The 21,339-nt window shown below is 38.9% G+C and overlaps 1 protein-coding gene across 1 annotated transcript in view; it reads right to left on the bottom strand.

Annotated features, from left to right (window-relative positions):
• Positions 1–2,435: 2,435 nt before the first annotated feature.
• Positions 2,436–21,339, bottom strand: part of auh (AU RNA binding protein/enoyl-CoA hydratase) — a 45,792-nt gene continuing 26,888 nt past the window's right edge. Inside the window, exons 7-10 of the mRNA XM_017697350.2 lie at positions 7,943–8,130; positions 6,781–6,831; positions 4,290–4,337; positions 2,436–3,165 (exon numbers count right to left, since the gene is read on the bottom strand). Coding sequence (XP_017552839.1) covers positions 3,088–3,165; positions 4,290–4,337; positions 6,781–6,831; positions 7,943–8,130 — 365 coding nt within the window. The 3' untranslated portion in view covers positions 2,436–3,087. The remainder of the gene's footprint in view (positions 3,166–4,289; positions 4,338–6,780; positions 6,832–7,942; positions 8,131–21,339) is intronic.

The raw sequence follows: 21,339 nt of genomic DNA, 5'->3' as shown, positions 1-21,339 counted from the left end.
TTCCTCATGAACACCACTGGAGAGACTATTTGTCACATTCCGGAGGTTTCTTCAGGTGTGGTGCACCAGACCACTTCAAGAGAGAATGCTCGTCTGACTGTAAATGTGACGGGAAAACAGCCGGCTACAGCTCAGTGCTGGCGAGTGAGGACATGCTACATGAAATGACAGAAGAAGGAATTCATTGAACTGCCAGGCGTGTGGGCTGGGAATGGTAAAAAAAATGCAGAGAAAATTCCTGAAACAAGACCTCAGATCATTCCATGGTGGTTTCATACCCTCACATGAAGGAAAAAACACACAATACATTGTGGCAAGGGTACAGAAAGCTCCACTGAAGACATTTTGGACTTAATTGAAAACAAAAAAATTCTCCCAATGTTTCAAATAAGGTGACTCATCTCCTGTAAAAACTGCAAGGCTGTTAGTATTGGTTACTCAGAAGACACATGCAGAACCCTAAGAGTTCCTCACTGTTCTTTGTTCTGTCATGCAGCACTAGCAAACCTTTAAAAGGGCCTATGTGACTTTTCATGCATTTGGAGGCCAACTTATCGTATTTATTGTATTTTGACAAAATATTTTTAGAAATATTTTACGTCTCTTAGAATTAAGCAGGCTTTGTTACTGTGTCTTTAAGACATGTGTCAATTACCTTTGTTGTGATTGGCTGTCATGCATTGTAAAGAGTGAACACAATCACACACCAAACTTTTTTTTTCCAAAAAAAAGTAAGGAAAATTAATTTTTACATGAAAATTAAATTTAAAATAGTTGTTTTTCTTGTAAGTCACTTTGAAAGTAGCTTTCGTTAACATGTTTGCCTGACTAAGATAATGCTAATTTGCATAAGTGATTGAACTGTTATGTTAGCTTTAAAGTAACATGGGTGAATATTTATATTTTATAGCACTGCTTGAGCTCAAACATAGGCATTTGATGTGGTGGGGGGTGGCTTGCCCGATGTGGCACAGAACTGAGCAGCAAATCCTAACAGCTTGTATAATCAGATGCTTTCTGTGAGAAGAAATAGGCCAAAATGGCAAAGACTTTACATGCAATGTATGTGAACTGGCAAGAAAAATGCTGTAATATCTTTAATTTTGCACTTGCATATCTGAAATCCACTGAAGAGTTCTTCAGGGAACCAAAAGAAGTTACATCAGCCCAAGAAACTGTTTCTGGCACCTGAGTGCAGAGTGACCTTTGATACTACATAAGCAAGGATCCTCAACTGTAGGAGTACAGCAAAAGAACAAAAAGGTCAACCTGAGGACTTTGTGAACAACATCTGGTGTTGCTCACCAGAGCTCTACGTCTACAGGACTTCCGTGAGAGCTGATAAGGGATTAAATAGTTAAAGGGGTACAATGAGTAAATGGCAAACAAGATCCAGGGACGGGTATAATTCTGTAGTCATCCCTTTTTCCTGTTTTTGAGGCTCATTAGATAAGCATTACATCATTGGGTTAATCATTCCCAGAATGCAGTATGGTGGCCCATCCCCCGCCGACCCCCAGGGCAACGTTCCTGGAGGCTGACACAGCAGCTCTTGCAACAGACTGGGCTTTTCTCTCTCTTTTTTTGTCTCTTTCCTCTTTCCTTTGTGAACTGCTCTGTCTAAGGCCGAGACTACGTTCCCCAGCAGCCTCCGTTGCCAACCTTTCCCCCCCTAGATACTAATGCTTTTCTTTCTATTTTACATAATACTGGACTTTTTCAAGAAGCAAGAGTGCCAAAACCAAATAAGACCGAAATGTGTGGAATGTGGCATTAATCTTAAACTGCCTAGTCACTTCCTGTGGTAGGCTGGCTGAGTGAAATGGGTTGCAGATTTGTCCACCCATTTTAAACATGGAACATTGCCTGCCTTAGGTGTGGCTCTCTTGCTTTTGTGTGGGAAACATTACGGAATGAAGGCACAGCCTAAAGACTAAAGAATCATGTTGGGTTTTTTTTTTTTATTGGATTCTTTTAAAATGATGCAATGTCTTCAGTAGATCTTCCCAAGCCTACTGCATATCAAAGTAACCATTAACTTCTGCTCTGCATGTAACTAAACCCTTTCAAAATGTGCCAGTGCTGAAAGAAAAAGTCCCTCAATCAGATAATAATCCTTAACACCTAGAAAACAGACCTATTCATTGTACACAGTTCCCTCTTACCTAAGCTTTGGGATGACAAATGAGAGTGTACACTCACCTGCTGTTTTTAACGTACAATGACGTTTTGGGCACCAGAAAAAAAAACAAAAAAAAACAGCCATTACGACTGCAGGATGTGACCAAAAAAAGTTCCACTTGGACTTCAAAGCAGTCTGCGGCTGGTTAAAATGCAATGGGTGGAGGATTGAGCCAATTTTAGGTTGAGATTTTGTATTACCTCATGTTTTTATGCAAATATGTGCAGCAGCAGAACTGAAAACGTACAAGATGTACTTTTGGACAACGTTTTATTGCATCACTTAATAAAGGGCAAGGTTACCTTACCTTACCTAAAAAAAAAAAAAAAGAAAAAAAAATTACCTTAATTCAATTACTAGGGACTTGTGACAACGTTGGTCATTCTCTATACAGCATTATATAGATTACAATCTTTTCTGGAAGGCTCTGATGCAGTTTCAATCTATGCACTGTTAATATTATATATCCTTATTTATATTTAATAAGTTATACTGTCGTTATCTCTATACTCTGTAGTGTTAATCTGAATTATGAAACGCTAGAAAGTGAACATTTAAAGACACTTTACACAGAACAGATTCACAACACATAGTAAAGAAAGGCAAAACCTGTGATTTAAAAAAGACTAAATTAAGAAAGACACACCATGCAGAATAGAGTTGATCCACAGGTGAGGGAAGCGTCATGATCCTCCCTCTCTCACCTCTAAACCCTGGCTAAGTCCTTGTGAGCGGAATCTCCACTGGTCTTTCCCGACAGCGGGCCAACAGCAGGCCAACGGAGGGCTGGCGGCGGCTCAGCTGGTCAGGCAGGCGCAGTGCAGGCTAGCACTTTCTTTACGACAGTCGTCAGAAGCAGTGAAAGGAAATCTGGAAGGCAGCGGGTCAGCAGGGAAGGGCCCGGTTTACTCGCCCTTGTAGCGAGGGGGTCTCTTCTCCTTAAATGCTGCCAGACCCTCCAGTCTGTCCTTCGTTGGAATCACCTAGGAAACACCACAGTGACTTCAAATAATGATATGAATGATGAACAGAGCTGAAGTTAATGCTAAAATGACTGAGAAAAAACATTAAGAATAAGATTAGCATGCTACTGGAAAAGTGGTGAACAAATCTCAAGTCAGATGGCAAAAAAAGTATAAATTGGCAACTTCATTACATTATGTTATTTCACATAACTGTTGCTTCCCAGTAGTTTAAATTAAACACTTACAAATAAGGCCTTGTATCCAGTTTTTAATATTTCCACTTTCTAACATATTAATATTTAATATTTTCTAACAGTTCAACATGTCAGATTGTATGGCAACATTTTAATGTTGAGGCAAAACTATGTTCAAAAAACTTCACAGCAGTAAGAAGTTAATGAAAACAGACTTTTAAAAAACATTTTAAAGCACTTCTGCTGGTCTGTTCATTACAAAATGTTAATACTATGTAAAGACCATCTGCCATTTTCAAATTATGAAGAAAACAAAAATAGACAAAATAGAGATACAGGATTCTGTCATGATCAAGAAAATTATATATTATTTGTGACCAGAATGTTAGCTAATGCATAGCTTGCAGCTAAAACATTAGCTCAGGACATTATGAAGACACAACAAAAAAACATTAACATACTGTGAGGCCCATCTTCAAATCAAAACAACCTGAACGAAAACACAGCTGTATCATATTGAATCAAATACATTTGTGAATTGTTACATTCCTATTTAAACGTACATCCAAAATACAGCCAACATAAATATCTCCAGGGTCCCAAAAACGGCTGTGCTTATTTATTTTGTGCTTATTTAATCTATACATATTTCACAGCTGTGATGTCATTATATGTTACAACTATACTTATATAGTTAAGCATATCTGAACTGAAAATTGTACTAAACAGACAGATCAAAAATGTTGTTGCTACACGGAAAAAAACAAAGTTTCTGTCAAATATGCCAATTGACTGAGCATGAACAAGCTACATGAACCCAATTTTTTGAAAAGTGAAAGTCTTTCGTTTAGCTTTTTGGCAAGAACTGTGCTGATGTAACACATTTAAATGTTAAAGAAGCATTTTCAATGTAGTTCAGCTATTAGATGTGCTGAAGTGAGGGCATACCTGCGCATAGCACGCCTCTTCAATGGCTAATCCTGTTGTTAAATCAACCTGGAGGGATATCACAACAGAGAGTGACGACATAAGCAACATGAAGCTCCTGCTATTCACACTACAATACAAGAGCTTAACATCACCTTGCAGCATTAGTACAATACCATGCTTACGGCAACGTACAGGTCTTTAAAAAAAAAATAATAATAATGTTTTAGAAACAGCAGCAGCCTGACAACACTTCACACCCTTAATGGAAAACATTTTCATGAAACCTCATGCATCAACCACAATATCAAATTACTAAGACGACTGCAGCGTAACTTGAACAATTACAGATAACCTACTTATTTTTTTAAGCAGCTCTGAGCAGCTGAACAAATGTCATTAACACATCCCACTCCTTGCAGAAGCAGGCTACATGATGAACCTGGGAGACTTTCTGGTGACAATAGGGAAGGACAGGAGACCTACTTTCATAGGTTACCTTGGCATTTCACTGATCCAGAAATATCTCCCCAGTCACACTCCATGTTAGACAAAGAACCTAATTTTTGAGTTCAGGCTACAAACCCTTAATAGAACCCTTTTCACACCAGTTGAACAAAGACATCTCTGACCAAGGTCACACCAAAGCAAGTGATTATAGAATATTAACTAAGACAGGCAAATTGTAAAAGCCAACATAATCAGATAAAATCTTTAATAGTCAGTTTTGCGGTTTTAGTCATTTTGCTGTCCTTATTAAAAGTGTACTTGCCTAAGTACAAACGTAACTATGTAATGAGTTACATGATGAATTACACTCCCATTTGATTTACATTCTGTGAAGCCAAAATGACCAAAAAAAAAAAAAAATGAAATTTCATAATAAAATGTCTAAAATGGCTGAAATAATTGCTTCAGTGACCTAAAGGTGAGATATAATTAGCAAGTTTGTGATAAATAAGGGATTTTAAAATGAATTTATTAATTTTAGAATTTCTTAAAAAAAGTAAAAATGAATGTAAAACTTTTGAGAAAGTATATCATGTGCATTTTCATATGTCTACAATAATCTACTAAATATGTGATGTTTTAAACCTGACGTGGTAAACTGAGACAGCCTAACTATGGATAAAACGTAACATGTGAAATAGCTACTGACCTTGGTATTGCACAACGAAGGTCATTTTTGGTATTTTTATCATGAAATACCCTGCCCTCTCTTTCTTAAATGTATAAAAGTCCTTTGCTGTCAGCTGTGCCGCATGACATTTGAGGAAATCAGAATTTACGGACAGACGTTTTGCAATCATTACACTTTTTGAGTTGCCTTATTTTGCAACATGTTCATGGTTTTAGCAGGTTTAATTTAAAATTTTATATGACTAAATTAGCTTTTGTAACTCTGCATAAATGGTTTGGTGGTCACCCTACATGCCATGTTTAAACTTAGGAAGGCATAAAAGCCTAAAATGAATTTCATTTTGATGTACTGAAGCACTTTTTTTTTTTCTTTTCTTGTTGAATAATGTGACATGTAATGTCCTTATTAAATAACTTACTTGTACAGGAAAGCTGCATGTCATGTCATTAACTCATCATGAACACTGAATTGCATTGTGCTTTTTATTATTGTAAAACTTCCTTTCATTCATTTCATTTCAAACTTCTAAATAAGTTACCAAGTGTGAAACTTTACAACTTGATACAAGTCATAAATAATTATGATATTTGACCTTCCGAGTTGTGATGTGTCACCACTGGCTCACATGTCCTTGTAATACAATCAGGGCACACGTGAAACAATGTTCAGTAAGCGGTAAACTCCACACTGGCTGCTAGGCTTAGAAATGAAATCCAATCAGGAATTGGGAAAACACTGGCACACCTATCACAAGACTAATCCAGAGTTTACCGAGTGACAGCATAATAAACATTTATAGTGTAAACACAGCCGTTATTCCATGTTATCTGTTGTACTAAACACTGACCTGACTGTTATGCTTGAGTGGAGCTTTAAAAACAGGTTCTATTTGATCACTGATAAAAATGACAACACTTGTCAGGAAACCTGCTTTACTAATGACTTCCTTTGACCTCAAGGCTCTACAGTGTTGACAGCTTGGCCCCTGGGTTCAAGGTGATGTCACACAGCAGACTCTCTATGGCATCTAGAATGGCAGCCAGACGTGACCCTCATGTACTGGAGTTTTCAGTAGCCAGTTTTGGACAACTCAATTTAACATGTCCATTAGGCATGCAAAGCCTGGGGCTCTTTATCTCTTTAAACCATTATAAGAATGAAGGAAAATGGATAAACATTAGATCAGCATACTTGGGGTATTTTTATAAAGCATAAAAATGTACCCTCCAATCCCCCCAATGCTTAATTCACTGCCTGTCTAGCCCATATTGGCTAAATAATCAAATAAAAGCAAACAAAAACCCACTGTTTCATATTCTCATTGTTTAGTAAGATCCAAATTAGAGTATTTACAACAACATGTAATCTTACCTCTATGCCCTGGTTAATGGACAGCTTGGCCATTCTGATTGCAATAGGTCCCTAAAACAACAAGGACAGAATTTCATCAGAAACATATGCAGCTTTCGCTTCAAATCACATCACTATGAGACAAAAGAAAGGACATGCCTTCAAAAGCTGTAGAAAAATGATGCATTTCCCACCCTAACTTAGCTCATACTTATTACATTTTAAAGATTAATACATTGCCAACTATGCCAAGAACAGGGCATTCATGCACTCTCTCTAGTATTATTATGATTATATTAGGGCAAACTTTCCAAGTTACTCATACAAAAATCTGACAAAAAACTGCAAGATACATTATAGCTCAATAGACTAAAAATGTTGGAAAGCATCAATTTGAGAGAGATGAATGAAGGGCTACTGCACAGTGAAGGGCTTCTGCACAGTATTATTACCACACTCAATTTAAAATGATCAATGGCTTGATACTTCACTGATAAGTAAAGCAGATAAGTTAAGGCCCTACAACCTACATACTTTGTCTTATTTTTTATAAGTAGTTTTATGTATCAAAAACGATGATAATTAATTTTTACATAAGCATTGTGCAAACTCTAATCTTTTTAATTAAACAGATGGATTTTTTTAAGGTGCCTTCAAGACTAATATCTGTAATATGGATGTGCACTCAGACTTTCATAATTTTGACATTAAATCTCTGTAAGAGTTAATGAATAGCTATCTAGTTAACCACACATTAGGGCATTTGAGTTTTAGATATGCACATTGTAATATATATATATACATACTCACAAAAACTAGCAAAACTAACATTTTGTCCTGTTAAAGCACGAAAGCATTACTTGATTGGCTTGTGTATTTGAATACTGACTCCTCAAATCACCATGCATACTCATAATACGCAAATGATCATTATTCTGCTCTGTACTGTTCCTTGTTCAAAAAGCTTTCAGGCTGAAACACTCCTTATAACTTCAGCATGAATGGGTGGAGCTGATCTACTGTGAGCTGAACAGGCAGATATAAACAAGTGCAACTGCAGCAAAGACCTGTTGTTGCAGTTCAATTTCCATACATAGGATGTATGGACTGCAGAGTGAATGGTAGGTTTATGGGTTATTTAAAGCACTAAACAGTGCAGTGTTGTAGTCTTGCTAGGCTGTACCTGTGGGTTGAACTCACGGGCCAGCTCCAGAGCCCTCAGGTAGGCCGCATCGCCGCTTTTGTTCTGCTCAACAGCGTGGTTTACGAGGCCTAGAGCCTTCGCCTCTGTACCATCAATCACTCGAGCAGCGAAGATCAGCTCCTTAGCCAAAGATACACCTACAGTCCGCGGGAGACGCTGTGTACCACCTGCAGAGAGAGAGAGGAGAGAGAGGAGAGAGAGAGAGAGAGAGAGAGAGAAGAGAGAGAAGAGAGAGAGAGAGAGAAGAGAGAGAGAGAGAAGAGAGAGAGAGAGAAGAGAGAGAAGAGAGAGAGAGAGAGAGAGAGAGAGGGGAGAGGGGAGAGGAGAGAGGAGAGAGGAGAGAGAGAGAGAGAGAGAGAGAGAGAGAGAGAGAGAGAGAGAGAGAGAGAGAGAGAGAGAGAGAGAGAGAGAGAGAGAGAGAGAGAGAATAAAACCAGTGAGTTCAAATGTTGCTAAAGACATTTTGGAAAATAGTAAAAATAACAATACAACAAAAATGCTTCTAGAGAAGATGCATCCAAACTTTTGGCTATGCATACAAGGAGAGCTGCTCTCTCTCCTCTGCAGAACGCAGCCCGAATTGCAACAATAAACAAAAGGCCGCGTGACTTCATAAGAATAAACATGACATTTAAAATATCAAGTGGAGCTGTTCCAGAAAGAGCTTAACTTCCCTAATAATTCATTAAGTTGGCTCCATTACATCAGTGCATTAGCCTAGCAAAACATATCTCCCAGATAGATTATTAAGAAAATGTCAGCCTCAAGGGTGAAACATGCTATCATTTTCTCAGCCACTGAAAGAAACAGCAACATGGTGCAATTCTCCATACGCTTGGCAGGAGCCTGGTAAATCCGTTAGTTGGAGGAAAATAATCATTAATTGCAAACGTGACATGCAGGTTTGTTTATTGATGGAAAACAGGGGAACAGGGGAAAGTCACAGCTTCATTACATTCAGTAATTACTAGTTTTTTGTAGATTGATGGGTGTACAGGCCAAAATCAATCAAGCTGCTCAGCAATACAGATATTTGCAGTGTCATGCCCGCAAACCCTTGTAGAACACAAGTGAAAACTGATGACTTCCTTTGAACTAAAGGCTCTGCAGTGTTGACAGCTTGGCCCCTGAGTTCAAGGTGTGTCATGCAGCAGATTCGCACAAGCATCAAGAATGGCAGGTGGGTGTGGCCCTCCCATACTGACCCATTCAGCAAAAAAAAAAAAAAAAGTTGAGTTTGTGGCAAGTAAAAATCCAATTTTTCATCAACATCACAACACAGGCTATGCTTCCTTTAAACAACTATTGGCTAGTACGATCTTATAAGGTTACACATCAAGTTTTGTGTGAATTGGATAGATGTTCTCAGAGACCAAAAAAAAGTTTTTGAGTAAATTCAAAATGGCAGTATGGGATGGCAGTGAAACAAATGGTGTTACTAGGTCCCTGATAACCTGATAAGTCATACGATTCATAGCTACAGTAAAAACACTTGCACAGATAACAAAAACACAACTAAAATCACTAATTACAGCTCCTTCTTTAACTAGATGTACAATACACAACTTTTAAAAATGGAAAGCACCTTGTGCTTCAAAAGGAATTCTGCAGATGTAAGCAAAGTCATTCAGTGTGGTTTGATATGAAATGCGTCATTCTAGTTGCAACTTGCAGACTCAGGAACCAGATGTCTGAAGCGTTCAATGCCTTAATAAGCTCCCTCACAGAATGTTATTACACCAAATGGTTAGGAATACTTTACCTAAGACATTGATTTACAATAGTCGTGCCAAATGGTTTTGCCATAATATTTGTCTTATTTTTTTATCTATTTTTTAGAATCCAAAATTTACGTAGGAAAGGTACATTCAGGGAATTGTAGAGCAAAAAAAAAAATTTTCACATCAAATTTCAACACAAACCCCTATGAACTTCATAGTTTACATCTTTCTTGAATTTAGCAAACATTAAAAAAATTGATGGAATTACCCTTTAACGTCAGTCTCAAAGAAGTATTTTTGTCACGGCAGACAAGAGAGTACATAAGGAGCTTCAGCCATGCGTACTCAAAAGCCCAAATCTTACCATTATCATCTGAAATAAACAAATCTAAACTAGATGACTTTGTGCTTTTATGCACACATTAAAAAAATGACTGTTTGAGAAATGCAGATTTCAAAGAGCGTGATTTGGCATCTGGATCCACATATTATAAACATGATAAAGATTGTTTTTAGTCTGCGCTCAGCATCTCCCTTGCCTCTGTATGCCGCTACACCTCTCTCCTTGCTCTACTAGATCATTTCTTGATCTCAGCAAGCTGCCCCAGAACTCCTACCCAAGTTCCCTCCTCTGTCCAAGTTCTGTTTCAGGTGTGGTCCGAATTCGCAAATGAAATGGTTAAGACAAAGACATTGAGAGTGGGTTGATGTAAAATACTCTGTTCTAGAGAAGCTTACTGAGTTAGAATTGTTCACTGTGGTGGTAAAACAAACCGGATCTGAAGAGTTCCCCAAAAGTATCTCACACAAAGTTATTACATAAAATGTTTACACACATGTCTAAGACATTGTTTTATGATCGTTCTGAGAGAAGGTTTGGCCTAAAATGTGTTTAGAGGTATATGCAAGATATTAGAAGGCAATTTAGTTTCTAAAGAAAACTTTTCCCCCCATATTTAACAGTATTTTACATCATCTTCAACATTACAAATAACTCGGAAGTCACATGTAGGTTCACTGATGATTTGGGACAGCAAATAAACAATGGCTAAGTGAGACATTTCACACCAAACTACTCTTAATGACATTTGAACCATTGAATGATGTATGCATTTTTAAAAATCCTTAACGGAACAAAGCATCTGGGGCTTTCAGAGAAGGCCTTACTGTACTGAAGAATTTGCTTCAATGGTTTTACATGTGCCACCAGGCCAACAAGATGTAGACATCAGTTAGTGTGTTCTTCTGGCACACACAGAGTTTATTTGATTCCCAAAGACTCCTATTAGCTTGTAACAGTGAGAGCTCTGAACAATGATGACTGCCGTGGAGAGAAGATCACACTTTGCTGAAATAATGTTAATGTGCCTTTTTAAAATGGGTCAGGCAGTTGATTTAAACCATTCTTTCCTTTTCATTTTCAGCTGCAGACATTCACTCCTTTCACGCCAAAGTTCTTGATTTATTTTAAATCAAATGCACATTTTCAGTTTGCATTGTGCTCAATGGCAAATTAAGGCTGAGATGAGCGGCTACAGAAATAGCAAGACAATGTCAGTGATTATGAAATGAAAAAAAAAGCACTGCCACTGAAATGTATTTCAGGAGAAATGTGAAAACTTTCCTAAATGCAATTTCGTAAATAGGGGAGAAGGGATGTAAATGACCATTAACTGAGAAACAATAGTCTGACCAAGGCTAAAAACATTAACTTTATTGAATTAGGGATTTGAGGTCAAACAATTTAGAAGTTCTAGTATCTGTAAAGGTTAAAGAACATATAATCAATAAACCACAAGGGAGGGGGGGGGGGGGGGGGGAGCCAACTTCGGTCAAAGTTAACGTAGAGCTGTTGGTTTCCCTGTTTTGGGTGACACTGGCACGGGTGACACTGGTGTTGTGCAAACATTTAGAAGCACCCAGAGGAATACTTTTTTTTTGTATTCACCATATTTCAAACATATTTTACTATTGTAAAACTGTTGAGGCAAATCAGTATTTTTTTGTGTTGGATGAGTTGCACAGGCTCACATGAACTAAGCAGCTAACCAACACAACAATAGCAGATTTTCCATCATCCAATTTTTTTTGCAAATTTTAAAAATTAACCAAAAAATGAATAAAATGCCCAAAATAAAAAAAAGAAAAACACACAAATATTGCAAAAAAAAGCTTTTATGCCAGGATGAGGTGGAAAAGTTAGAACATCGCTAAAGACAAAATATGAAAAAAAGGTGACAGAAAAGGGTTTTCAAAAATAAAGAATGACAAGTAAGAAACGACTGACCCTATAGAGGGTCTGATCGTGGCACATAGCCTTTGTCAGGCTGCTTATGACATTCTAAAAAGCCAGAATTGTCTGGTGTGTTTGCATTCAGATACAAGGTGTTAGAGGTTGGGGTGGCACAAAAACTTCAGCACTCAATAAGTGTGCCACTGCTCGTCCTGCATGATCTGAGCTGCAATCAATCATAAAATGAAGGCAAATGACCATAAAGATAATTCTACTTCTTGCTCTGTTCGATGCAGACCCTAAATCAACTGAAGACCCTACGTCGGCTAGTTTCTTTGCATAATTGCAGTGGAAGAAACATGAATTAATTCTCTTTTTTTCAGCTGAAATTTTGTGAATGCACATAATATTTGTGAAACTTCTAAATGGGAACCCAGCTAGCGAATGCTGACAGAGATTCATCTTCTTACAGGTGGTCTTTTCTCCTCAGTAGACATCAGTGTCAGTGTTTCTAGACCTAGCAAACATTAGCTAGAGCAGTTAGCCTAGTTAGAGTCACAGTGCACCAGTGAGCTGGAATTCACTACAGGAAACACTAAAACTCAGCTCACTGGTGTCACTCGGTCATTTTAAACTTTTAATATCAAACCACCTACAGACAGCCTGTACCTGTTTTACTTAATCATATTTATTCGTAACTTTTATTTTTGTGTTAGTTCTCTATCTCTTTTTATTTATTTATTTATTTCCTCTCATTTTATTTTTGTTTTTTATCATTACTTTTTTTAATTTGTGATACTGTATTATTACCTTACTAATTTCTTATCTACTTTTGATCTTAATTTCTTATCATTTAAATCTCAAGTTTTATTTTTATCTACTTTTATCTTTTATTCAGTTATTTTAAATTTTCTTTTAATTTAAAATGATTAAATGTAGTTATTATTTTCTTTGGCATGTCAATCCCTGTTTTTGTAAATGCTCGGCTACATTGAAAATGAGGGTTGCCCTCAATGTACTTCCGAGTCAAAATAAAGGTAGGTTGATTGATAGAGAAAGAGCAGAGGAGGATGAGTTCCCCTCTTTTCTTGGAGTCTTGGTTTCTCACTCTTGCTCTTATGGAGTTTTTCTATGCCACTGTCACCTTTGGCTTGCTCACTGGGGGTTAGTGACAAGGTCTACTGCTTTGTGACAAGGCCTGTTGTAAAATGTGTTTTACATATTGCTCTGCAATATTACCACAGAAGTTGTAATACTGTGTGCTGTGTTTGGATGAATCACAGGTTTGACATGATCCAACAAGTGCTATTGAATTTGCTTAAAAATAATGTAGGCCAACCTTTAACCACATCAGTCAGGTACATCAATGTGTTATCAGCTGAACCTGGTTACACTACTGCTCACATTCACAGTGACTTCCAAGAGGCCTAGACTTGATTTTTTTCCTAGATTAATTTCACCCATTGGAAATCAAAACATAGCTGATCTAATGTGTTTAGGCTTTCAGTTCAGTTCCTGAAGTCCTAACGAATGGGAGAGTTCACTTGATTATATCAACCTTACTTTTATAAAGCACACTTGAATGAACACTTTTTCCACTGGGTGTTTTAAGATCTTTTTGTTTCCAACAAATAAGTATATACTATATAGCCAAAAGTCTTTACTCAAATCACTGAATTCAGGCATTCCAATCAATTCCATGGCCACAAGTGTATAAAACCAAGCACCTAGGCATGCAGACTGCTTCTACAAACATTTGTGAAAGAATGGGTCGCTCATGAAATTTCCTCGCTACTAAATATTCTACAGTCAACTGTCAGTGGTATTATAACAAAGTGGACGCGAATGGGAATGACCTGCAACTCAGCCACAAAGTGGTTGCCACGTAAAATGACAGAGCGGGGTCAGAGGATACTGAGGCACATAGTGCACAGAGGTCGCCAACTTTCTGCAGAGTCAATCACTACAGACCTCCAAACTTCATGTCGCCTTCAGATTAGCTCAAGAACAGTCTAGAGAGTTTAATGGAATGAGTTTCCATGGCCGAGCAGCTGCATCCAAGGGTTACATCACCAAGCGCAATGCAAAGCGCCGAATGCAGTGGTGTAAAGTGCTGCCACTGGACTCTAGAGCAGTGGAGATGTGTTCTCTGGAGTGACTAATCACGCTTCTCCGTCTGCCAATCCAATGGACGAGTCTGGATTTGGCGGTTGCCAGGAGAACGGTACTAGTCTGACTGCCTTGTAACAAGTATAAAGTTTCGTGGAGGGGAGATTATGGTGTGGGAGTTGGGCTTGGCTTAGTTCCAGTGAAAGGAACTCATAATGCTTCAGCAGACCAAGAGATTTTGGACAATTTCACGCCCCCAACTGTACGGCGACAGTTTGGGGATGGACCCTTCCTGTTCCAACATGACTGTGCACCAGTGTCCTGACCTCAACCTGACAGAACACCTTTGGTATGAATTAGAGTGGAGACTGCGAGCCAGGTCTTCTCATCCAACATCAGTGTCTGACCTCACAAATGCGCTTCAGGAAGAATGGTCAAAAATTCCCTTAAACACACTTCTAAACCTTGTTGAAAGCCTTCCTAGAAGAGTTGAAGTTATTATAGCTGCAAAGGGTGGGCCGACATCATATTAAACCCTATGGATTAAGAAAGGGATGTCATTCAAGTGTGTGAAGGCAGACGAGCGAATATTTTTGCCAATATACTGTATATAAAACTTTGACTTGACTTGAGCATCGACTGCGCCATCTCACCATTAACAACATATCCTGGTCCTGTTTCTTAGTAGCGACGTGTAACAAAAATACTTACTTGCAAATACAGGTGAAGTCACAAAAGTTTGCAGTCCAATTAAAACAAAACCAGCATATCGCTAAACTGTTCATCTGTTTCCTTTGTCATTTTGTTACAAAATGATACCTCTATAAAATGAAAAATGAATACCGACTCCTCAAATGGTTAACTGAGTACTTGAGTATCTGTGCAAATCCCTAATCGGAATAAGCGGATTTATCATTTAAGTTGAGGAACGTTTCTGAATTTTACATGAGGGTCTGTAGGTAATTGGTTCTGCTAGATAGAGCTACTAAAATGAAGTGCGACATCAGTTTTTGATCATAAAATCTTAGGCATATAGTTACAAGCACTTTGGTTCTTGTTTTGAGCCTGTTGGCACCATTTCACATGCTTATGCCTGATACATTTTAATATTTTGACACCTTAAACAATTCAGTTGATGTGTACTCATAAGCCGGCATATATCTAGTATTCTACAATTGCTTTGAACTTTTTTTTTATGTAATCTCAAACAGAAGTACTAGGGTGGCAAAAGGGTAATGCTCTGAAATCTTACCACAGAAAACTAATAGGCAAATGAGCCTTCAAATCAATCACTGAATTTTTTTTTCCGTGTACTGTGTTTGGATGAATCACAGCTTTGACAGGATCCAAAAAATAACATAGGCCAACGTTTAACCACATCAGTCAGGTACATCAATATGCTTTCAGCATATTAGAGAAATATTGCACTCATTATGAAGCAATATAACTGCACTAGAACTACTGCTGCCGTTTTCTAATAACTGACAGAATTGTGATAGACTACTGCTCACATTCACAGTAACATATTTAGGACTTCCCGGCGATCTAGAGTGATGTTTTTCTGAATTAGTCCCACCCGTTGGAAATCCAAGTTTACTTGATTTCATAGTTTATAATTATGCTGGTAGTTCATCTAATGTGTTTAGGCCTTCAGTTCAGCTTTGAAGTGCTAACCAGTGGCAGAGCTCGCTTGACTGTAATTTCTATTTACTAACCTGTAGAGGAAAAATAAACTGACTGAATAATTTTTCCATCGAGATTGTTTTCTTTCCAATCAAAGCTTAATAATGAAATAAGAGTATTACTACGATACTTGCAGAGCGGGCATGGTAATCCTATTAAGTGAAGTGAACTAAAAGCGACAGACATGTTTTTTCATTCTTGGACATCATGAATTCTCTGAAAGAATATAAGACCCTCTGGCAATGTCCATATTCCACAGCCTTAAAGAGAATACAGAAATAGTTGCACAAATCCCACTGTACACTCAAACTTTTCCATGTCTAGAGTGATAATGAGTATATTTAAATAAAGCTACATTTATTACATTAAATCTTTTATATCACGCTGTGACTTTTCCCCTCAGTAGCACTATGGCTGGACAATAACTCAATATCAATATATATTGCGACAGAAAATATTTCAATAACGGTGATATGATTTTTAGGCACATTTCCAATATTTCGATAAATATTATTTACAACATCTGCGCTGACGTTCATTACAGGGCGCTGCCATCAGTTCATTACATTCAAGCCGAACTGAAAAAGGAAAGCACAGTGACTGATGACGTGCACCACCGTCACGCAGCCAGTGCTCAGCAACAGCAGGCTTGGATAGGTTCGGTTCGGTTCCAATGCGGCACGTTCTAGCTGCAAAATGAGTACCGCTGACCGCAATACAAACGTGACTGAACGAGCTTCCACGAGTGATAATAAAGCAGACGAAATAGTTGATAAGAGAGGAAAGACAAATTCAGTGGTGTGGAAGTGTTTTGGCTATCGAAGATCTGATCAACTTCAGGTTTCAGTGTGCTGCAAAACGTGCCGTAGAGTGGTGCCGACTAGCAGCGGGAACACATCAAATGTGTTCCATCATCTGAAGCAGTTCCACTCGATAGAATATTCTGAGAGTGTGAAGATAAGGCACCATAAAAGTTTAAGCCAACCTGTCCCTGAGTCATCACCAGCAGGTCTGTCAAGCAAAGGGAACCCCACGCAGCAAACACAGATAGTCGCGTTCATGCCATATGACAAACAGGCCAAGCGTCGTAAAGACATCACTAAAGCTGTAACAAACTTCTTGGCTAAGGACATGATGCAGTTTACTACGGTGGAAAATGTAGGCTTCAGGAAAATGAGGTCAATCATCGACCCCAGATACGAACTCCCTGGCCGCCGGTATTTTTCACGCACAGCTACACCCACGCTTTACGGTGAAGTTAGGGAAAGGATGCTGAAGTCAGCGTCGTATTTTGCGACCACAGCTGACCTGTGGTCTAGCTGAACCTCCTAACCGTACATGAGCCTGACAATCCACTTCACTGACAAAAGACTGGAAGCTTGTCAGCTTATGCCTCCAGATGGTCTACTTTCCTGAGGAGCACACGGGCGAAGCAGTTGCCGCCGGACTTGCCGATGCGCTCATTTCCTGGGGACTTCCTGCGAGGACCGCCAGGTCTGCTTTACCACAGATAGCGGGACCAATGTAATCAAAGCTGCTGAGTTGAACGGATGGACAAGGCTACAAATGCTCCGGGCACTGACTGAACTCTGCTATTGGTAAGTTATACACCGTTAATATTCCTTTGAGGCCTGTGTCTAGTTTTGTGTATGGCATAGTCTACTTGTTACTACAATGATTTCCCTAACAAAAATATACACTCACACCATACACAAAATAACCTAAACGTATCATAGCAGTGCTTGCATGTTTTTGATAGCTGTTTTTAATTCTTTATATTTGTTTATATTTTTATATTCACACAGTTTTACTGTGTGAGGTTTATGCCTGCTTTCTAACTGTTGCTTGCCATGACCATTTCAATGAGCATGTGTTACACTATGCATTTGATAAATGTGGTGTTCTGTATAACGGAGCATTGCACTGCACCCTTCACAGACTGCTCACTACTCAGCATAATGCTCCATCCCAAACCCAAACACTAGATATTACTTAGTAGGCCTATAGTTTTGATTAGGTGATTTAATTCCCCCGATTTATGTGATTTTATAGGCTATTTATTTCATCTTTAGTCAAGAAATACATATTTGTATGGATGATGCATACAGCAATTCTCAAATTCAAAGGTGTTTTATTACCATTGGAACAGATGTTTGCCAAATCAAGTGTGAAATAACAAATGCGAATAAGTAGGAGAATTGTGTTTTTGCTGTAAGAATTATATAAATAAGTAAAAATTAGAGTTAAAAATTTGTAGTTAAAATACAGCTACAAATGAGAACTATACACTGCAACATTTTTCTGTCTCTATCTACAGAGAAAGTTAACCAAGATAAGTGAGTAGACAGAGCAGTTGGGGTCTGTAAAAAGGAGGTGGCTGCCTTCTCCTCCTGGAAGAAAAAGCAGGACCTCGCAGCTGCTCAGGAGGAGTATAATTTGCCAAAGCACAAGCTTGTGAGTAAGTCACCAACAAGATGGGGCTCCCATCAACAAATGGTGAAGCGGGTTCTGGAGCAGAAAAGGGCCATCACAGAGGTCCTCTCAAAGGACATGAAGACCAGGTCGCTGGTTCCCACCTGGCAAGATGTGGATATTTTAGAGTCTATAGACGCAGCTCTGAGCCCACTTCTTGAATTCACTGATGCCTTGTTCGGTGAGTCCTATGTCAGTGCGTCATTGCTAAAACCAGTCATGCATCTCTTCAACATCTCCATCTTGAAGGAAGCAGAGGATGACACGGAGCTCACCCGGACCATAAAGACAACAGTGATGGGATAACTCAACGGAAAGTACGATGACCCAGCAATGGATGATCTGCTTGACATGGCATGTCTTGTTGACACCAAATTCAAGCTTCAGTACACTCAGGAGGAGAAGAGAGAATACATCAAAGACAGAGCCATATTGCAGATGCTGAAGGGAGAGACAGCTGTTGTGGTAAGGGTAGAAGGGTCAAGTGAAGAAGCCATGGGAGAAGCTTCTGTAGCAAAGCGGTCTCTGGCTAGCTTTTCTTCCCCCCAAACAGGCCCACCACTAGCAATACAGCAGGCCTGAGTGCACATCAGGCAGTTGAGAGGGAACTCGGCAACTACCTTTTGGCTCCAGATGCTGACAGTGACTCAGATTCTCTGGATTGGTGGAAAGTCTATCAAAAGAATTTCCCCAATGTAAGCAAACTGGCAAAACAGTACTTGTGCATTCAGGCCACAAGCTCCCCCTCTGAGAGGGTTTTTAGCATAGGTGGCAACATCGTCACATGTAAAAGGGCAGCTTTGCAGCCAGATAATGTAGACCAGCTTGTATTTCTTACCAGAAACCTCTAGGGCCCACCATAGGGTGTCATCAACCCTCAAACATGTCCCTTCCCCAGCAACATGTGTTTTTTTGTTGCCCGCTCATTTTTCTGTATTCTGCAGAAACTCTGAGCTCTTTTGATATTCCTTATCTTGGATGAAGCCCTTTTGTTTCATTATATGTACATAAGAATAAGATAATCAGCCCATGTTGTAGTTTGAAGATATTAATATTGACAAAGCCAAGAAGTTTGTTTATTTGATGGCGATGTCATGTTTCTTGTTCGTATATTAAGGCTGAATACAAATAAAAGGTGAACACTTTCATTTGTACCATTTTTATTTCTAAAAGCTTATATAGGAGGAGGGTTGATAGACTTGGCAAATTTATTTTTCAGAAGCTTGTAGGTACAGACATTCATTGTGGATGTTCTTGGCAGTTTTCTGTGGTTTTATGTAGTTCATATCGATATCGTAATTATATTGTATCGACTGAAATTAAGAAATATATCGTGATATAAATTTGTCATCTCGTCCAGCCCTAAGTAGCACTCAGATCTAATCTTTACCATCACAATTCTGATGAATTTGGTGACTTTTGCAGCGCAAAACACTACAACACTGTAACACTACAAGCCCTGTTCTCTTGAATTTGACTCAGGTTTTTGGCCTTTTCAGCAGGTTGCACAAGTCTTACCCAAGCACTTGAGGGAAATATGTTTACACTTGAAGCAGCAAAGACACGTTGCATAAGACTCGAATGATGAAGCAATTTTAACTTTCACCATGTTAATGTGCACTTTTAATGTCTGTCTCTAACCCTGTATTCTCTCCCTCTCTCCCTCATTCTCTCTCTGTCTCTGTCTTGACATGAATAAATAATACTAAATTCAGATCTAGGCCACAGCCTGCTTGACTGAATGACTGACTGAATGACTGTTGTGTTTCCAGTTTGACTATTTTTGTCTGAACATTGCTGGATGGCACTGCCTGTTTCCCAAAACTTTGGCAAGCCAGCTCAATACAGTGGAAAACAAGGTCCCTTAGCATCTTCTCCAAACATTCAACTGTGAAGCAGTGTTACGGTTACGAAAATAAGTAAGTGTGCTAACCATTAAAAATCAGCCAATTTGATGCTCATGCCAGCCAGACAGCCAAACTCATGATGAAAATAAAACAATGTTTTTCTGTGATGTAAGAACAATAAAGTAAAACAAATGTGGCCCAGCTATTAACATCATGAGCCATGTCTGGAGGGTTCTTGAGGCCTTTTAGCACGTTAACAACCGCTGACACATACGCACACATACATAAGAGAGGTTGGCTATTTGACACGTTCCAGCGGGTGAACTCCTGGCCTTGTGCAACATTGTGTAACAAACAGGTTTTTCTAATGCAGCATATCTTTTGCAAGAAATTCAAGGAAAGCCTTGCATCACAACACACTCATAACTAGTGGGAAAAAGGGCCTGTTTTTGTTACAGTATATGGACAGCAAGGGAAAGGATGGGGGGGGGGGGGATAAGTGCCTCGACATGTTTGTGAAAGTATAATGTACTATCAGGGCGGCTGGCCTGGAGCTTTGCCCCGAGCTGTTTTGAAATCGTCAGCACAGGCCAGTCAACGAGACGAGTGTAACATATTGCGTTCTGAGAACTGCTCAAAAGGCGGCCAAGAAACAGGCCAGCATTGCCTCTGAGCATGCAGCAGCTGTGCAGTTCAGGCGATTTCGGGGGAAGAGCAGAAGATCTCCTGGAAGAGCCACTCAATCCTCATGGGCTTTAACCAGTTTAGTACCCAACGCTCAACAGTCAGGGGGCTGACGAATGCCGTCACACCAGTACCATCTGCAAGCCCGGGCCATGTGATTTATGACACCCTAGAGAATCTAGTTGACTTTCTAAGAATACTCAGGTTTCTCAGACAGGTTGAAAGGACATTTTAAGCTGAGGATAAGCAGGTGTGAGTTGGTACCTTCAACACATTCGGTTACATGCTGTAGTCCTCACAATCAAGACATATGAATGCGCCACATAGTTCATGTTTAAAATCAGTTACTCAGTGATTCAGCTCTGTATTATGCTGAACAACAAAATTTAGATATATATTTATCACATATGCAGACAGAGGAGTCTGACAGGATTTCTGCTTACCTAAATATGCACACAGAAGGGTGTTCAAGATTAAAATCTTCAAATCTTTCTTTAGCCATGCGTTGTCACAGGTAATTTAGGTAGTTTGCTGAAGACATGTGTAAGTTAATGTTATATCACAAGTGTTATATGACAAAAAATTGCATAAATGTATAATTAATAGCCTATATGATTCAGCTGAACT

Source organism: Pygocentrus nattereri, chromosome 18, assembly GCF_015220715.1.
Source record: "Pygocentrus nattereri isolate fPygNat1 chromosome 18, fPygNat1.pri, whole genome shotgun sequence".
Lineage (NCBI taxonomy): Eukaryota > Metazoa > Chordata > Actinopteri > Characiformes > Serrasalmidae > Pygocentrus > Pygocentrus nattereri.
This window is presented reverse-complemented; position numbering and strand designations above follow the sequence as displayed.